General features: G+C 38.0%; 1 protein-coding gene across 7 annotated transcripts in view; it reads left to right on the top strand.

The window, feature by feature from the left end:
* The window catches only part of LRP1B (LDL receptor related protein 1B), a 1,334,345-nt gene that overhangs the window by 1,255,248 nt on the left and 58,683 nt on the right, over positions 1–20,414 (top strand). For all 7 annotated transcript variants that reach the window (XM_075117809.1, XM_075117811.1, XM_075117812.1 and 4 more), the window contains one exon: positions 11,043–11,207. In XM_075117809.1, coding sequence (XP_074973910.1) covers positions 11,043–11,207 — 165 coding nt within the window. The remainder of the gene's footprint in view (positions 1–11,042; positions 11,208–20,414) is intronic.

Genomic DNA, 20,414 nt, shown 5'->3' with positions numbered 1-20,414 from the left:
ACTGAATTTTCAGTAACTGAAGACTTTTGAGGGATCCTTTACTTCAAATGGCTTCCCACACTTGCACTATCTATAATTTCTTTATAAATTGCTGAGTAACTGCTTCTTTGTATTCTGATTTGAATTTAGATTCATTAGCTCTGGATTATTATTCTTTTGAGTGTTTTCATTTGCCCATTTAAGGTGGCAGCTTAAATTGCATCTGAAATACACAGAACTTAACTAAGGATTACTGCATGTATATCTATGATCTATTTTGACATGGCTAAAATACTCTGAAGTAGGTTTTAAAATCTGTGTTTTCATGGCTGAAGAGTGCATTTACAGCACAGGTCTTAGTTTGGTGAAATTGGAATTCTAACTGTACACAGTTTTTTGCATGAATTGTGAAGAAGGCAAGCTCATTTCCTTTTGAATAATGTGCAGCATGGAGACAAAAGAAGAGTGCTTGAAGCGGCCAACCAACTTCTGGGACTCTGTAGTCAGTTTCCATAGTGGGTTTTGATGAGGAACTACAGAGTACATATGAAACATTCCAAACAGCACACATTCTCATTATTAAAAGCTTTTATTATATTACCCTCATTTTGGTGAGATGTAATAGAAGTCGATATCCCTGAAACAGCATTTACTTTCTGGCTTTGCTGCCAAAATCCTCCAAGTACAGCACATTGATCCTGTGTTAGAAGAAAGGATTATATAATTATGTTAAGTTAATAGAAAGACTCCTGTTAATTTAAAAGGGCTTTGAATCAGGCCCTAAAAGAACAGAATCTAACAGCTTTTAGTCAGAATCCTCACTTGCTGTGCAACATTTTATACATATAAAAATAGGCTGTCTTCATTTTGTTGCTATTTGTTTTTCTGTTGTTGGTCAACCTTAATAATACAGTGACTGTAACTACACTATAGTTACATTACACATTCCACTAAGGGACTTAGGCTTTCCAATGCTGAACAGTACTGTGCTTAACCTTTAGCCACCTAGAAAATCACAGGAACAAACACTGCAATCCACAGAGACTGAGTTAGGTGCTTGGGTGCCTTATACAATGAAATGAGACATAGGCAACTAAGAAATGCAATCCACAAAAGCCTAAGCTAGCCAACAGGAGATGCCAAAAAGAGGGGTTTGTCCTAAGCCCTGACTATCTCTTGGAGATAAGCACCTATCTCTGCTTAGTAATCCATGAACAGGAACCCCTTTCTTGGAGTCAGGAGGCTTTAGGTGCCTGTTGTGATAATTTGCCCTACAAATTTGTCCTCATTGTGAGCTCAACTGTAAGAAGTATGCAAAGTTCATAAGATGTCACAATAACCTATAATAATAAATGTTGGAGGGAAAGGATATGGAAGGGAGACAGACAGACTAAATTCATCCAAACAAAAAGACCTATTGATATAACTCAAGGAATGTGTTAAGATCATGCTTGGTGAACAAGAAAAGCATGGAACAGAAATCAGTGAACCAAAAGTGGTGTGTTGGAAAGTAGGCCTAATTAGTGGACAAAATAATGAGAGGATGGGCTATTCCATCCACCATTCCCTTTGGGGGTCCTTAAAGAAAGAGGTTTGAAGGAGAAAAATTATTGGCTATTAGAGTGAGCTTCACTATCATTGCTACCATTCTCCCTGTCTCTTGGGACTCTGGGTCTTTGTTGTCCTAATCCTGAGAGATGTCCTCACCAGGCCAGAGAGAAGGACCCAGATAATATTGTCATCTTTGCTGGGTCCAGATGAATCCCAAATACCCCCTAAGGTGAAACGGGATTGAAGTTTTAACAGCAAGAGCAACAATACCAGCTCCAGGCCATCTCAACTAAATTCTTTCCCCCTGCAATAGAATGATTATCACCATCTTTGATACCACTTAAGAGACTGTCAAACAAGGGTTGTTGTTTTTTTTTCTTTCTAAAACTGTTTCCAGCTAAAAGGAACAACAGTCACTCTTTCTCTGGCTCAATAAATATTTAGTATTTGTTCGTAGGGGACCAATCACTGGGCAGAGAGAGCATGTGATAATGATTTAGTAGCCCAGTGATTAAGGCACCCATCCGGGAGGTGGGAGACTCAGCATCCAGTCCTCCTGCTCCAATCACTATTTCTCTAACGTAAACACCTTCAACAGGAGAGCCTGAGGGACCCCTACATGAGACTATCCATAGGTCATTGGTTAGAACATTCCCCTGAAAGGTAGGCCACCTGTGTTCAAATCCCTTCTTTCTATCAGGCAGAGGTGAGAATTGAATCTGAGTCTCCCACATCCCAAACCACTGGGCTAAAAGTTATAATGTGGGAGGTAGCACCACAAGCAGAGCTTGAATGGGACCTGATCCAATAGGTGGCTTCTGCACAAACCTACCAGATAGGGCCCCACACTTGATTTACAAGAACGAACACCTATCTTCTCCAGGTTCATAAATTGCTCTGGGACTTAGGTGGGAAATAGGTATCCAGACACCTGGGAATGAGGCAGCAGTGTGCATGGGTGGAAACATAGGTGCTGAGGGAACTTTTATGCTGAACATGTTGGCGCCGAGTGACGTTAGGCACCTACAGAGTTCAACAGAATTTCTGTGGATTGCAGTGGAGCCTAAAACTGGGTCTTAGGCACCTATATCTGAGACTTAGATTTTTAGGTGCCTGAGTTTTTTGGTGGATCAGAAACCATTAATTCATACAACTGAATAGTTAACTACATGACTGAATTACTTATTATTACCTCTTTGGTGGTGTTCTTAATATATACGCTATTAGAAGCTAGGTATACTAACTACATTATATTGGTATGGTAATTATTTTCAGTGATATAGTGAACTTTCCAGTTATCTGAATTCATAGTAATTACATGTATCAAAAAGCATAACCACACTGTGAGTGCACTGTGATGTTTAACTATACCATAATTCCAATGATACTACTATCCAGTGTGACCATTGGTTTATTGTACAGCACTTGGATGATTATCATCAGGTGTAATATGAACATGTGGGAAAGGAGCTAATGATGTTTCAGTAATTTAATGGACTACCAAAAACACAAGTTCTCCATAGTGAAAATGGGCTGGTTATCTACAGCCATCAGTGCACCTAAAGCAGTGCGAACTATTATATTTGTTTCTGGGGAATTAATGTTTCAAGACCTCCTTCTGGCTGAACACACTTTGAGAAGTTCCTGGCTGAGTTTGTATGGTTATTCTAAACAAATGACACTCCCTCATTTTAGCTGCTCAGACCTCATTTGTACAAACTTTTGTATGGCTAATGTGAAGTACCTTACTGCTTTGCCCTAGAGATTGTGGCTTTGCGCAACTGATGTTTTCGCTTTGTTTTCATTCATTTCATCCCAGAAATCATCAAAATAGATGTCATTACTCAAGCTCTGCCTCACTGGGTTTTGTTTTTTTCATAGAATTCTACATAGCAGTTATTAGCATTGAGATGTCATAATAGCATGGATCCATTGATCTGTTTTTTCTTTATAAACACTGTACAATGAATTCTGAACATTGACTTCTCAATAGATTTGTGTACAAATTGAATGCATATTGGACATTTCTCCTTATTGCTAATTAATTATCCTATAATTGAAAAGTATATATTTGGGACCTTTACAGCTCTTTACAATCCGCTGTCTTTTTTTGCTGATATCTGTTACAATTGATTAGTATTCTGAATGTATCTCATATTTTAGTAACAAAATCAAAAACATTTCATATCCAGTTCTTTCTTACTCTTGGAGAAGGGTTCAGCTGATCTCTCAAGTAGTTAATTACAATTGATAGAATACTTTGTTTCTAATTTATGTATTGACAAAAGCAGACCTGTTTTTCTGTTTCAAAGGTAAGCTATCGTTTTCAGATGGATTGAACATTGCGTCAGTTTCCAAAAGAGAGTGCTGGATTTGCACTAATTATGTTTATTCATTGTATAGTACAATGAAACTAAAAATGTGCCAAAAAGATGAAAGTTTAAATTTCAATACATAGATTTGCACTGGAAGAAAATTGTATGTAGGTCTTCCATCTGAACAAACACTAGTAATGGAAATTTTACATGAATTCCATATTCCTAATTTGAACATTTACCAGTTACATTTAAAATACAGAATGTGCTTTCTTGGCTGCTTGAAAAGTTTCAGTAAAAACTGCAAAGATTCAGACTGAAATGTTCAATCTGTGCCACATTTGTGTTTTCTTTCATATTTTCACCTTTTCATGTTGCAAACAGCACAGTGAGCATACTTATAAAGCTATTTCTGTTTTGAAAGATTCTACTGGTTTGAGGCATACTACATATATTTTAAAAGGAGAATATCCCACTGGAACTGGTAATATAAGTTCAAGCACTGTCAACCGTTTTTTGTTTGGTTGGTTTTTGCCTTAGTTTGCCACCTTTTCTGGCCTTCTCTTTCACTTTGGGCTGTAAAATACAATTCTGATTTTCTCTGAGATCAAGCAGAAATGCTTGCTTATAACTTCCCCCTCTCTCTTTAAGATGGCAGAGCAGGCTAACAGGAATATTTTAAAATCATAAACGTTCTATTTGTGAAGTGGATTCAACAGTCTTCAAAAGGAAAGTTGTGTTTGCAGCTTGCAGATAGGCTGTGTCAGATATCAGGACTAGATTCCAGACAAATGCAGCCCTAGAGAGTACCCCCCAGAGCAGAAAGGGATCTTCAGCAAGATAGAAAAGATCACAATGCTTTGACATAAGGCAGTGGTTCCCAAACTTGTTCCGCCGCTTGTTCAGGGAAAGCCTCGGGCGGGCCGGGCCGGTTTGTTTACCTGCCATGTCCACAGGTTCAGCCGATTGTGGCTCTCAGTGGCCGCGGTTCACTGCTCCAGGCCAATGGGAGCCGCTGGAAGCAGCAGCCAGTACGTCCCTCGGACCACACCGCTTCCAGCAGCTCCCATTGGCCTGGAGCAGTGAACCGCGGCCACTGGGAGCTGCAATCAGCTGAACCTGCGGACGCGGCAGATAAACAAACCGGCCCAGCCCACCAGGGGCTTTCCCTGCACAAGCAGCGAAACAAGTTTGGGAACCACTGACATAAGGCTATAAAACCCTTTAATCTACTTTGCCACTTTCCCAGCTGAGTGACAAACTGCACATTTTTCTCAAGAGTAAGCAAGAGACTAAAATTTCCTTCCATTTCCTGAAATGAGTTCTCTCCTCCTTGGAGAAAGATGTGGGAATCCTTCCTCCTCCTTCTCTCCATAATGTAGTTCATTAAGCTGTTACTACGGAGGCCTATCCACCTGTTTGGTGTCTTCCAGCCCAGGGGATGAGCACAGAGCCATGGTTCCTAAGAGTTGAAAGCACGTAGCAAAGAAGAACATTTCTCCCTTCCGTTAGAGGACTGTAGTCCCAAACACCCAAAAAGCTGAAAATGTCTAAAAAGTCCAAAAAGTATTGTACTACTGCCTCCTCAAATGTTTCATCTATGGGGAAAGGTCAACTCTTTACTCTCAGTCAGAGAAAACTGGCAAAGATCAGCACAAGCGATTTTGTGCCTTGAGCTTTCTGAGAAAATATGTCACAAGGTTCATAACACAAGAAGCGTGCAGCGAAATCAAAAGGAAGAACGGAAGAAAAAGTATCCAAGTAAATACTTTTCTTCCAAATTAAAGTCAGCGGAAACTATGTCAGTCCATTCTTTCTTGAAAAAAATAATAAGATCTAACAGAAAATCCATGCAATAACAACAAAATAAATTGCCATACTGAAATACTGTAAAATTATAGGGTCTAGAATCTTTTTCTTCCATTCCTTAATTAAATAGATGATTAATTCTTTGAATAGAACTTTTTTCCTATAAAAGGTTCAAGAAACAAGAAAGTCAAGGGCACTTTAAATTGGGACTCTGAAACATATTCAGCATCCTTCAAAGAAGCCCTGAACAAAATTTGATCTGTGCCAGATAGTAGTAACCTATGTAACAATGAAGAACAAAACCATATAGATTTGCATCAGCAGGCTTCAAGGAAAGAAGAGCTTTTTCACTGGACAATGAGACAATGAAAGTCATAATCTTCACAGAAAATCACCTATCTGAATATCATTAGTGCATATCATACAAACAGAAGGCAGAGTGGTTCAGCATGGAAACAGAAAATCACACAGAGCTCTTGCTGAACTTCCAAGCCTTCTTATAAAAAGAAGATACCTTTGAAGCATCACAATCTATCTGCCAACAAGTCAAAACACTCTATGCTTCTCAAAGGAAAAATATATCAGAGTCCTGGGAGTGGGCAACCTATCTCATCCCTGGCCCTAATATGGAGTTACCTCAACTCTTAATATCAGCATCAAATAAAAATAGTATAAATCAAGCATGCTCTTCATAACTTGAGTGGCTGAGGAGGCCTTGATTCTCTGTCCGAATTAGAGATGACCTTGGTTCCTCCTTGACAGTGGTTAAGCTGTGCAGGCCTCCGCACTAGGGACCCCTGCACCACACAGCCTCAACCTCACTCTTGAAAGAAGTATGTTCACTGAATCAGATTATTCTCATTAAATCACTGAGATTCTCTTCATTTACGGATGTTCCAGTGCTCTGAAAATCTATATGTCATCTGCAAAAAGAAAAAAGAAGACGGCAAAGAAGATGACGATGACAAATCACTATCCAGGATCCAGGAGTTTAAGCTGTTCTACAGATCCTTTAGGATGAGATCTTGAAGCACGCATATTCTGGTTTCTGCAGATAGCCAGGTTACCTAATCCACTTTACAAAATCATTTTATCTCAGTCGAAGGTAATACATTTGGTCATTCAACCCTTTTTTTCTGCTTCTTTTGAATCATCTCACTTATAGATCCTTATTTTCTATCATTCAAAACTGCTTCCTCATAACTAGCCTCCCCAAGGCAAATATTCAAAATTACACTCAGTGGAAGTATCCTACTGTATTTTACACAGTTAAAGTTGTTGTTATTTCATATTGTGTGTTATGATAAATATGCACGTCTCTACATTTGATAAAAATAATTTGTTAGTTTATTATGAAGACAGCATGTTTTTATTACATTTCTGTTAAGAGGTGGGGTTTTGTAAATGATGTTACATATATTGTTTGTCCTTAGCAATGTTAATTTTGTTGTTGTGTTTCAGAGATACACATCCTTTTTGTATGTGTGTTTAGGTTTAATAAAGATTGAGTTTGTTACATTTTAAATAATTGGGTTGGACGGGTCACTAAATTATTAAGTTCAAAGAATAAGTGGTGTTGACCAAACTAATAATGGCTCGTGAGCAGATCTGTATTCCTGATCCAGCAAAGAATTTAAGCATGTGACTATTCACATACTAAAGTTAAGCTTGAATTTAAATGCTTTGCTGGATTGGGTCCTCAATGTGCAACTGACATAATACGTACACTCATTACATAGCTAAATTAGCTAGGTATCTGTTTGCATCCCAGCTTTTACTTTCAACATTAATAGGTATTACAGAATAATTATAGATGACTGTGTCAGAACCAAGCTTAGAACTCAAGACTCTTGACTTCATAGTCCCTACCCATTTGTCAACAATGCCTTCCATCCAAGTCATTAAATCTGTCTGTGCTTTACTTACTTCATTTGGAAAAAATGTGACTATTAATAATGCTTTGCACTTACAGAGCTTTTTTCTTTTGTAGCTTTCAGTGCTTTTATTAAAAAATGAATAGGTTTATTGAAAATCAATTGGACTTCTGCTCTTCTATCATTGGGTGCTTAAAAACTTCCCCTCTCCTATCCTGATATCTCAGTTATCTTAAATACAGAGCACCTTGTACGTGTGGTACTGTTGTGTAGTGAGAAAGTTATGGGTCTTCCATCTCCTTGTTTTGCCATAAACTTTCAATGTAATTTTTAGGAATGACATAACTCTTTGTTCCTCTATTACCCCTCTGGAAATGGATCTGTATTCATTTCCCCCTGATCCGAGGAATTATTTTGATTGGGAATTGAAGGAGGATAAATTTTATTGGGGGGCAGGGGGATTTCTTGCATTTTTCAGAAGTAGTCTGGGCCAAAGACCTCAATGACAAACATACTCTGTTGTCTTTTTTTCCTGATGGCTACACTGATAGAGAATCATATCAAGTAAAAAGACCATAAATGACTTTTTGATTTTTCTAAGGAGAAAACAAGCAGGATTTTATGTGCATGGCTGATTAAAACCCATTAGCCCTTCACTATGTGTTATACTGAAGCCAAAAGAGAGAGAATCCTTCTTTTGCTCCCCTTGAGATGACCTTTCCCTATGTTCCATCGTTCTTTCTTTTAGGATCTCAGGGCTTGATACTTCCCCATGATGTAGCAGGCTGAGAGAGAGAGAGAGAGAGATCACGATAAATAATAGAAAGTGAATGACTTCATAATTTCCTTATTTCAATGTCTTATTTCAATCTGACCCACCCACATTTTTGCAAACAATTAAGTCTTTGATTTCCGTTCTTTTTAGGGAGTAGTACACATAGGGTTTTTTTTCTTTAAGAAGAGAAAGAAGAGTGGAAGAGAGAGGAGACCCAGTAATGTATATTTATACCTATATAAGTAGTTCACAGAATAATGTGCAAATAATGGAGTTTTTGATTTCCTGGCAGTATCATAAAATTAAAAAGCTTGTTTTCGGTCACACTGAAAACACTTTTTTTTTTTTTCCAAAAAAGTGAAAGAAAAAAATTCATACCAAATGAAACATCTTGTTCAGTCTGAAGTGCATCTTGTCTTTAGACTCTGAGAATTTTTAATGTTTAATTTTTAAAAGAAAATTAAAGGAAATTTCAAAATAAAAAGTTGCTTTGAATTGAAAAATTGAAATATCTTATTATTTTTAGTTTTTTTCCAACTGAAAGAGTCTGCATAAATTCTTGAAATGTTTCAGTTTCACCATATTTGCATTTTTCACCAAAAAAAGCTTCCAGAGTTTGGAATCCTTGCATATGCAGGTGGTTATTACTCTGTGCTCCAAATAGTAAACACATTAATTATGTTCCTAATTTATCTGCTTCGAGTGATTTGTCTTTTGTCATTAATTTAAATAACAGAATATAAACCTTAGCATAAACTTTCTTCTGAGCTTCTCTATTCCAAGTCTGTGCCCCCCACATGATCCTTCTGTTCAAGCCTTCATTTCCTACCAGCCCAGAAACATTGTCAGGCTCTCTTATATCCTGATTACAGTTGATAAAATTCACCTGATCTGAGTCAGGAAGAATAATTTTGCATCTTAACTTAGGTTTCTAGCCTCTAACATCAAGGCTACTTGTTTAAAATGTCCTACATTCCTACATGGGGTTGTAGAACTCTGCCACTCTGTTACATCTTGAAACCCTACTTTTAATATTCCTAAATTAGTAAAATCCAAAATTGTTATAGCCCTGCTGGTTAATAATTATATAAAATCATATTAACATTCTTGAACAAACTTATTTTATAAAGAAAATAAATTGATAAGGAATATTGGATTTTTATATTTTTCTGTGTGTTTCTATGGGGACCTATTTATTCCAGCATCATAGTATTATTTTAATAATTGCTCTATTTCTGATGACATCAGCTATAACCAAAATAAAGGAAAATGTTTCCTTTTCCTCTTATTTTTTCAAAACACACAATTGTCCCTTAGTTATTATACATGTGCAAACCAGTGAGATTGCAAAAGTTTAACTGAGTTCCATATTTGATCCAATAAATTAGTATTATTTTTGTGGACATTTTCATGCATGTGCATCTCAGTATGAACAACGAAATACACTTTGAACTGTATGAAAGGATGTATTAAAGGATTTCCATCTTAATCCATTCAAATTATCCAATCCTAGAGTATTCTAGAAGAAACAGAAACCTTTGTTATATATTGTTTTAGCTCCAAAACACTAATCTTGGGAAACATCTATATTTCTGGTGGACATAATACTGAATTCTTCCTGGAGATTTGTGACATCCTTTTTCTTAAAATGGACACTTCTGCAATTGTAGGCCAAGATTGAAATGCAGGAATAGACAGACATTTTAATTAGTTCAATTTCACATGATCCATTTTGTAAGCAATGGAAAGATAGCCCAAACTGGATTTGAAAGCTGTCTGGATATTTAAGCAACCTAACGATTATAATTATTTGAACTTTTCAGCATCGTATACATGATATTCTACAATTGATTTCTTCTTGATGTCATTGAATGTTTTGTGCATTGAAACAGACATAAATATATTAATTTCTTGACATGTTCTGATGCTGTTACCAAAGTAGGCACCACTATAATGGAAGACAGTAGGTTTATGCCTGAGCTGAATTGGGCTTCAAGAGTATTATTATTTATGTTACATAGTGCCTGGGGCCTAGTGAGAATGGGCTACACACTGTACAAACAGAGAAGTAGGCAGGCCCTTCCCCAAAAAGATTACAATTTAAATAGCCAAGACAGAGTAGGGGAAATGAATATATGAAGAGACTGCTGTTTGCAAGTGTAAAGTGATTGTCTCTAAACATGTTAGTTCTGCATGTTGGGGGGAGGGTGGGTTGGGGGAGGCATAAAGGATAGACTAGGATAGGGGTAATCCATTATTTTATTGTCAAGGTCCAAATGTCTTGTTAAAGGTATAGTCAAAGTCCAAACTCCAGAGAAAATAACACTAAAATAATGATGATGATGATAATAATAAGTAAATAAAAAGATTTTATTGCTCATTCAAAAATGTGTGGTGGTCCAGATTTGGCCTGCAGTCTGCCTATTGACTACCCTGGCTAGAGGGTTTGGTTTGTTTTTAAATCCTTTGGGTGGGGGTGAGTTAGGAGTCTATTAGCTGAACAGAAAGACAAAGGCAAAGAGGACATAGAAAGGAAAGAGTAAAAGGGCTAGGGGAAGAGTGCAGGAGGGCAAGCCAGGTGACGTAGGAAAGTATAGTTTTCCCAAGTCCCCCGATGGAAACTAAATTCTGATTCTGCAGCCCTTACAATGGAAGTATTCAAATGAGTAATCATTTTCTCTGATTATTTGAAACAGAATTTTTGAAAAGCCCAGTAACCTTTATGAATTTTTACTACAGAGGATACATGTAGACTGTCTTGTGAAAATGGAGGAAGATGCATTATGAATGAGAAGGGTGATTTAAGATGTCACTGTTGGCCAAACTATTCTGGAGAAAGATGTGAAACCAACCACTGTTACAATTACTGTCAAAATGGAGGAACTTGTGTAGCCTCTGCTCTTGGTAAATATTTGCATGCAGCTTCTATACTTTTATCTTGACTGAAATGTTTTGATTTATTCTACACATGTACCCAATTTCCGCCCCCCCTTTTCCTTGAACTATTTGTTGTAACCTTTTAATGGATTTCAAAATTTCTATCCACACATAAAGCCTCTCCTCCTCAACTTGGTTTTTAAAACCTACTACAAATCGCTTACATTATATAAACCCTGTCTGTCTTGTTAGGATAATGCCATAATAGGGTTCTTTAATTGGAGGTAGGGCTTTTTCCATGATTGCTGCTTTCTCCTGCTGCTCTCATCAGAGTGCTGGGCACTTGACCACCCCGCTTTGCACAAGATGGAGCTTTTCCTCTACCCCATAAAAGATCATCATCATGCTGACCTCTACATTGTTTTACACCAATTCTTCTCTTGGCAAGAGGAATGAAAACACTTCTCTTTATTAAATATGAAACAGACATTTGAGACAATATCCAAAGCCTGCAGCTTTGGTACAGGTAACCTGCTGTTTGTATAACATACTAGTCAGGATGGTATGGAATTGTGCATTCAAGCCACAAGTCTTGCTCCTTCTGACCCCGGGGCAAGATTGGCTCCTCTGTAGCCATAAGTCTAAACTCCTCCTCATCTCTCAATCATGTCTCATCACCATGTGTGGCATGTGTCCATGATATAACTTCTAAATATTCGAAAAAGGTGACACTTCATTTTGGATTCATTTAACATGTTTATTACTCTGTGTGTGTGTGTGTGTGTCTGTCTACTGCAGCTAATTTCTAAAAATTCTCTAGTTTCCTAGCCACCTTGGGCTTGCTGGAATTGTCCCCTTCTTTCTTTTTCACCACTCCCATATCTGCCACTCAATTTTCATGGACAGACAAGTGCATACATCTACATAGTCGTCTTTCCAAATATTTTCCTTAACAGCCTTTGACCAGTGGATACCAATCTGTTCCTGCAAAGTGTCTCCTGGCATCTCAGTTTTAAAAAGCACCTGTGTCCCCTGTGGTTTTCCCTGTAGATAGAAGTGGACCCCTTTTTGGCTATCTGCCACCCTAGCTTATGGGCAGGCTTCTAGATTCCATATCCACCTTATTCCTTCACCCACAATAGCCCTCCTCCTGAGAAGGAATACCCCAGCCAGGGAAGTTCCCCAGCATTTTAGCAATGGAAAGGTGGTAGTTATGAGCCAATTCCTCCTATATATTTGTGGGGAGTACATCTATACCTACCCCAACGTAGTGTCTGATGGCCTGCTGATGGCCCCCTGTGTCCTGCTTAGGGGTGTAGGTCATCTCCAGCTGCTGTGTCCCATCTCCTATCTTTTGCTTGAAGGGTAGCCTCTGCTGTTACTACCTTCACTGCTGCCTGGCCTCTAACTCTCGGCTCGGGACCAGGATAGGGGAGCAAATAGACTCTGCTCTGTTCACTGCTTCTGCCCTGCCTCTCCTCAGGCCGGGGGGTGGACTTGGCTGTAGTTGCAGTGCTGAAAGGAACACTGCTGCAGTGCTGCCAGAAGCAATCCTGTAGTCTCTCTACCAGGCATTTCTGCAGTTTGCTTAGATACTCCCTCCCACCCTCAAGAGCTTGAAATCGAGAGTTAAGGAGGCCCAGTCAGCTCCCCTAATCCTCCCCCCTCCCAATGAGAGGCAGAGAAGCTCTTCCCCCAGGCACACTCCCACATACAATTTGAGATGCAAGGCGGGGCTGAGGTCCAGTATGTTTAGACATAAGCTTTTTTCCCTTCCCCATCATGGAAATTGGCCATTCCTGTACTGACCCTGATATACTGCTGTCCCTGCCGCTCCCAAGGTGGGGAAGGGCAGAGGGAATTCAAACACACTTGCAGCTAATTCAGTTTACAATAAATGTAAGGTGTGTCATACTACAATTGAAAAACAAAGCAGCATCCCTGCTGAGTCTTTGTCACACACCCTCTTTTACAAACTACATTCCCTAGTTAGACTATCAACAGTAGCTCAGCATGGTAATATAACCCTTACCCATAATTAAGATATATTGTCATGTTATGATATATGAGGATGTGATTACGGACATACTGTAGTACTCTAATGTGTGTTAGTTTACACTATGTGTGTCCTTTAAGATTTCCAAAACATATTTGTGAATACTTTTAAGTGCAATAGTTTTCCCTTAGATAGTATATACAGTGGGTTTGAATAGATTCACCATTACACTACTCAGTAAAGGGGCTTCAAAGTGGTCAGAAATGTGACTTGCATGCATTTTAAAACACCTTTCCATTTCCAGACAGGTGTAAACAGGTCTTAGCATAACACAGAATCAGGCCCTAAAAATCTGTTTCTGTCTCAAAATAGTTTCAGCATTATTGGAGTTGGGCTCAAATAGTAACCCAAATGTATTCTAAATAAATAAATACAAATTTCTTCTTGATATTCTGATACTATAAATAAAATGAGTCTGGTTAAGGAAATGCTTTTCTAATGTGTGCATATAAATTCTGTTCTCTTTTACCACCAAATAATTAATAATAATTTGATAACTGATTAAGTCAATTGCAAAGTGTTATTCGTTTTTTAAAAACATTATTGTGTTAAATTTTTGTTGAGCATTATATGTTGTAGAACCTCATCTGCACACAAATGTTAATTTGTTAAACAAATCCCACTGGCAGTTCATGGATTTATTCATTGTTGGTTTACTTACAGTTAAGCCTTTTGGCAAATTCCTATGTGGACATTATATAACTAGAGTTGGGGCAGCTTTAATTAAAATTTATAAGTTTATGACAGTTGTATTGAACTACAATAATTGAACAAAGAAAATGTCATCAGTTAATTAAAAGCACCCATCTGAGAGATCTAATTAAAAGTTTGGATAATAGTAATGAATATTTTCCAGCAAACCAAATTAACAGGAATTTTTTAAAAAATAATTAACATTAACAGTAAAAGTCTAAGAAAAATACAATTGCTTTTCTCTTACAGAATAAAAGTACAAAATAAAATAATAGAGCAATAAGTGAGCTTATTAAAAACATTAACAAGGTTTCGGAAGATCACAAAATTAGATAAACCTGTATTCCTAGTATATTTACAGGAAGTAGAATTCTTGATTAGAGTAATTTGAAATAAGCAGAAAATCAAATTGGCTATTCCTTGGCACAAGTAGAAGAAAAGAGGATGAAGCATTTATGCTGCTTTAAAAGCCTTCTAAATATCAGTCTTAATAGACTCAGAATTGCAGTGTAATCTGCCTTTTTTTAACCAATGTATGGAGCTTCTATTTGATGGAGACTTATAAGATGCAGGCCAGATTTTTGGCCCACGCTGAACAACTCGTTTGTACTCCTCACTTGTCACAAAGAGACCAGAACCTTCCTTAAACAGAGAAGCTGGGGGTTATTAAAAATGGGATAATGCCCAACTGGCATTGAAGTAGTGTAGCTATCTCAAAATCATTATCTCTGTCCACCATCAGTTGGGGAATGTTGGGGGTGAGATGAAGCATAACTGGAGTTCAAGGTGCTCTGTTGATCCATAGTTAGCACAATGGTCCTTAAGGAGCCACTGCAAACAGCATTGTTTAGAACAGTCCCAAGACTGCTCTAATTTACCCCATGGGCCAAACTAGCCCCTTTCTTGCCCCAAGATTGAGAGAGTGCATACCTTGGTTTTACCAAAGGATCAAGCCCTATATTTCAAATTACTAACTGTGTATACTAAAAATTTCCCCAATAAAACCTCCCTCCCCTGACGGGTCTTCAGTCTCATGAATGTGAATTATTGTGGACACACGAACTATAGATGTTGTTTGTACCAGACAAGCTATCCTTTAACATACTATCTTTGAACTCCTTATATTAGACTGCACTCTTTTCTGTAAGAATGGTATCAAATGGGATAGAAAAATGAAAAACAGTGTGCATATTTCTACACACCCAGTGAATACAGTGAAACCTGCCAAGAGCAACCACTCATGGGAGTTAGCAAAAGTGGGTAGTTATAAGAGATGGTCTCTCTTCAAAGGTTTGCACACAAGAAAACGGTGGTGTTCCATGGCTTCTGCAAGTAGTGTCTTATGACAGGTGGTCTCTCTTCAGAGGTGGTCTCTAAGGGAGGTATTGCTCTATTTAAATTCCTGGTCCTGAGTCTACTATTGCCAGTGTGAACAAAGATGTAATCTCTGATAACATAGACGTTCAACTAGATGATTTGAAATTTCAGGAAACAGAGTTTTTAGTTTAAAAAAATCAGAATGCATATAAAAATTCTCACCATTTCTCTCTGTAATTAAATGAAATAGTTCTATCACCTCTTTACTTCACCTAATACACAAAGCAGTATCTTCAGGCTTTCCTTCCAAGAGACTTCATTCAATATAACATACAAACTGTTTCTCAGTTATGTATTCAAATTGTTGACATACCCTGAGCCAACACAGGTGAATATCCACTTTTAGACGAGTCCTTATTCTTAACTCTTCTCATATATAATCCATATTTTGAATTTAAGATGTGGCTAGATTGAGAAAAGACAATCTCATAGACACTAAAGGGGGAAAGTACTGACACATTTATTTTTGTAGATAAACAGGACAGTTTATTTGTTACAGTATAGCAGTCTAAACCTTTACACGAGGATCTAAAATCTTCTATGTAATCTGATCACAACCCAAAATATAGATGTTGATCTCCCCCATCCACTTACATGGCTGACTATTCTTTCTGAGAAACATTTTATCTGAGTCCCACACACTTCCCATTCTCAAGTGGTTTGTTCGTATCCTGCTGCCACAAGATAACTATATGTGCCTCTGGCATCACATCTGCTTTACCTACCCTCAAAAGTTTTTTTTATAAAATCAAAACAAGATACACTCTAATTAGCTTACTAAAATGCTGTACAAAACATTTGCAAAATGCATAATAACTGGAATATATTGTCTCTGCTTGTTCCCCATTCCATCAGTTTTCATGTGTTAAAGATACTGTAAGACTCAATAGTCATTCTTATTTATTTTTCCATTTTTTACAAGGTAGTCTGACCTCAAGGACTAGCAACTTCCAACTATATGAAGCAAAATATAAATTTTCAGTTTTTAAGAATATATAAATACATTGTTGGTTCTTTATTTTAAGTTATTTTTATTTGTTTATATTTACAAGCATTTAATAGGCAGAGAATCTGGGCAGAATTTATATTATTTAGATCAGGGTCAAACAAAATTCACTTCAAAATAGGGAATATGTACTTTATGAACCCCCAAATCAATTGAACCATCTACCTTGAAAGAAGCAGAGATAGCGAATACCAGAGAACAGACTAAACACCAATAAAATTAGAAAGATTGCAGTTAGTAGAAATCTTGCATCACACTCTAAAAGTGGCCAGGGTGGAGACAGAAATAGATGCAGCAGGAGTCAGCTTTCACTAACTTTCACCTACTTAAAGAGATGGCATTCTCTAGTTAGAACTTGTCCAACTGGAGCATGTGCTGAAAATGTGGTGTGTCAAAAGCTGCTGCCTTCTTGTTGCTTTTACAGGCACTTAAGTTTGGAGAACACAATGTAGACATTTAATTACAGGAACTTCCACAAGGGGATAATTCATTGGGGGAGGTGCGGCCAACATATGAAGGATAGGGGAAGAGGAAGACAATGTTGCCATGCAGCAAGTGCTGTAAAGTATGCTAATTGAGGAACAGAAAAACTCGGGAGGGTAAAGATGAAAGAAAGAGCAAAAAGGATATAGTGTCAATGTATTTTATTTTACCTTTAGAACACAAGTTGACACAAGACTGTTGTGTGATTATGATTTCCACCTTGATATGGTTGGGTGTGCATAAGGCAAACTTGTAAAAATGTTCTCCATGCTATTATCTGATATCTCTGTTAATAATATATCATTCTTATATAGCATTTTTCATCAGTAGATCTCAAAGCGTCTTTAAAGGATACCACTATTATCATCAACCCTATTTTACAAATAGGGCACAGAAAAATGATGTGACTTACCCCAACTCACATCATAGGCTAGTGGCTGAGCTGAGAGTAGAACCCAGATTTCCTGCATGCCAGGACACTGTTCTGTCCGCTAGACCACACTACCTCCTTAGTGTATAGTAGTATGGTGTGGTAACTATTATCGGTCATTTTATGAGTTTTAATAAAACAATCTGAGAAGTATTTTAAAATTTGAAGATAGAAGATGTTTTATAAGAGCTAAGCATTATTTTTAAAAATATTATTTTGGATGATAATTGTCTGCATATTAATGGAAAATGAACTGCTCGCATTTCTAGCTGACACATCAAATTAAATGACAAAAATAGGTTTTAGAATAAAGTAAAATAAATCTTCATATAACCGTCATAAACTGGCCTATTTGTAAGCCTACTGTTGCACAGAAGAGAATAAAATTCTCCCATGAACAGGCAAAATACGCTTTCTTCATCACTTTTTAAAAAGAAGAAAGAGCTTGACTAGAAAACATAGGCTTCAAACTTTTAGATCTTATTTTGTCATTATTATTTTTTAATACTCTTATGTACCAGACAACAATGATTTAACTCAAAACTGTCTGAAACCATTAACTCAGTGGCAAGAATCCAAATACAAAATATACAAGAGTACAACTCTGAGTCATTTGCTAAAAAAAAAAAAAAATTGCATGTCAGCATCTGAATTCAAGATCATTGATTTGGTGCTTAGAGAACAAGAGACATATTTTGATGAATAAGTAGGTTACTGCATATTCAACCAAGTTGGAGCTATTTTAAGTTGATGGTTTCATTCCTACAGAACAAGTTATAGGAAGAGATTGGCTGATTGAGCACTAATCTCATGGGAACAATGTACAAATATTTCAACTTAGCATTCACTAAAACAGCAAAAGAGAATTTTGAAAAAGGAATAGGAAAGAAGTGAAGGGAAGAATGCAGAGGAGGAGAAGAGGTAAGAGGAGAGGAGAGGGGAGAAGGAAAATATAAATAAGGCTTAGTCCTATCTGCCAGAGAGGAGAATTTGACCACTTTTCTTTCATCAGAGAACTTTCTGTGAGGCATTGAGACTATAATGACAGTTATGATATAAAAATGTGCATAGATAGGAAGAAAAATCAGAGATTCAGTTAATATTGTATTTAATTTAATTAAGTTGTAGGACACTTATCAAAAGATATTGGAAAAACTATGAAAGGTCATATAGAGAAGTGGATATGAGAGTTGTGAATAATATAGTGGTAATAAGTGGCATGAGAAGGGTGGATGAGATCACCCAGGGCTAATATGAAAACTGGGGACCTAGACCAGTTCACTGAGGAACACAAAAAGAGAGCGGGAAAGAGAAGGAAAGAAGTTCTACTGAAGGTTATGCTGAAGGAGTAAACAGCAAGATAGAAGAGAACCAGGTAAGGACAAAGTCACAAAGCCCAAGGAAGAAAGACAGATAAAGAAGTAGTGAGCAGTTGATGGTGTAGCAGAAAGATCAAGGATAATTAATATGGAGATGAGGACGAGTGCAGGTAGACAGCCTCATGCTAGCCCAACTCATGTTAGCGTGTGAAAATCAGAAGTGTGGATGTTACGGGGCTAGTGGCAGATAGGGCTGGGCATCCAAGTCCAAACCCATCTGAACCCCTGGGTCCAGGTTGGCCAGCTAGCCTGAGTCTGCAGCAGTGTCCACACTGCTTTTTTTTAGCATGCTTGCTCAAGGTGTGCTAGCATGAGTCTGTCTATTCCAGGCTGGGAATCGCACCTCCCAGTTGCAGACATATCTTGAAACTCTTAAAAGAGGTGATTTACTGGCTATTGTGAGAACAGTTTCAGTGGAACAGGGACAGCATGAAACTGATGTAGTGGGAAAGACCAGGGGAGAAGGAGTGATTCATAAGAGAAAGGAAAGCAACGAGGAGGGGAAATTAGAAGGTGTGAAAGGGTGGGGCAGAATTGACAAGTCAAGGCAATTGATGTGGACTGAAGTTTAGAGACTTTGGAGTAGAATATATTTTTAAAAGGAGAAGGAGCAGATGGTGAACTCCAGTTGGATCCAGACAGTTCTTTGAGTAGGGTCCCATCAGGTGTGCATGCACCCTTGATTAGAGATTTTTAGTAGCAGTACCTGTTTTGACCATGCATGTGCTCTATACACATCCTTGTGCCCCGAACTGAGGATACACAGAGCTACATGGGTGAACTGCCCTCAGTTCCTTCTCAACAGTTTTTGGCCTGAGATGGAGTGTCAAGCATGCCGGCTTTGCTTAGACATAGTTAATTATCATTAGCTTCTGTGTTTCTTAGCTTAGTTTAATTCATTGTATTTAGTTTTGGGGTCTTTTGTTTTGTTTCTCCCTCTTTTTCATTTCCTCCCTTGGGGGGTTATTCTGGACATTAATGCTTTTGGGGTGTACTGGGATCCCCAGGCTTTAAATGATGTCTTTCCTATCAGGAAGCTATCGTGGTCAGTGACAGCTACTCTCAGTGCCTCCATTATGAGGGAAATACCCACATGTCGGCCAAGTGTACGATCTGCTCCTCCTTCAAAAACAGATCTCATAAAAGTAGAGAAATAAAATTTAAATGGTTAATGATGAAGCGAGCCCTAAAACTGGCCTCCAATCCAGGCTCCAAGAACTCTCTTGCACACCAGTGCCCAAGCTCACTTAGTGCCCTGTCTGCTTCTAGATCATGGTCACCAAAAGCCACGTATCATGACTACCTCTGGGCCTTGGTCACCAAAACCCTTGAGGGATACAGTACCTGCATCTCCAGCCACAGTACCAAGAGCCTCTCACAGTGAGACTCTGGGTGCTGACAAGAAGAGCAGGAATGTTAACTCTCCTAAGTCATCTGAGTCACCAATCAAAAAGAATGTTTCAGAGACTCAGATCACAAGGAGAGTACTATTGAAGGTCCAGTTGGTTCCAGTACCTTCAGGTTATCTAAGGCTTCCTCTAAAAGCCACTCTGCTACCAAACTGGATTTGGTACCAAAGACTTCTTTAGCGACAGGTGGCCATGTCCATTCTAGTAGACATCCCACTTCAAAGAAGTCCACACCATCAGACTATGTTGTACCTTCAATATCTATACCAGTGTCCCAGACCCCTGTATCAGTACCATCTGTGTCCGAGTCTGGACGCACCATGTTCAAGCCATTCAGTGTCTGATGCACCAATACATTTTAGACAGTCCCTATCTTGGTATCAACATTGGTCTCCACAGGA

Source organism: Caretta caretta, chromosome 11 (genome assembly GCF_965140235.1).
Source record: "Caretta caretta isolate rCarCar2 chromosome 11, rCarCar1.hap1, whole genome shotgun sequence".
Lineage (NCBI taxonomy): Eukaryota > Metazoa > Chordata > Testudines > Cheloniidae > Caretta > Caretta caretta.
Note: the sequence above shows the minus strand (reverse complement) of the source record. Positions and strands in the feature narration are given on the sequence as shown.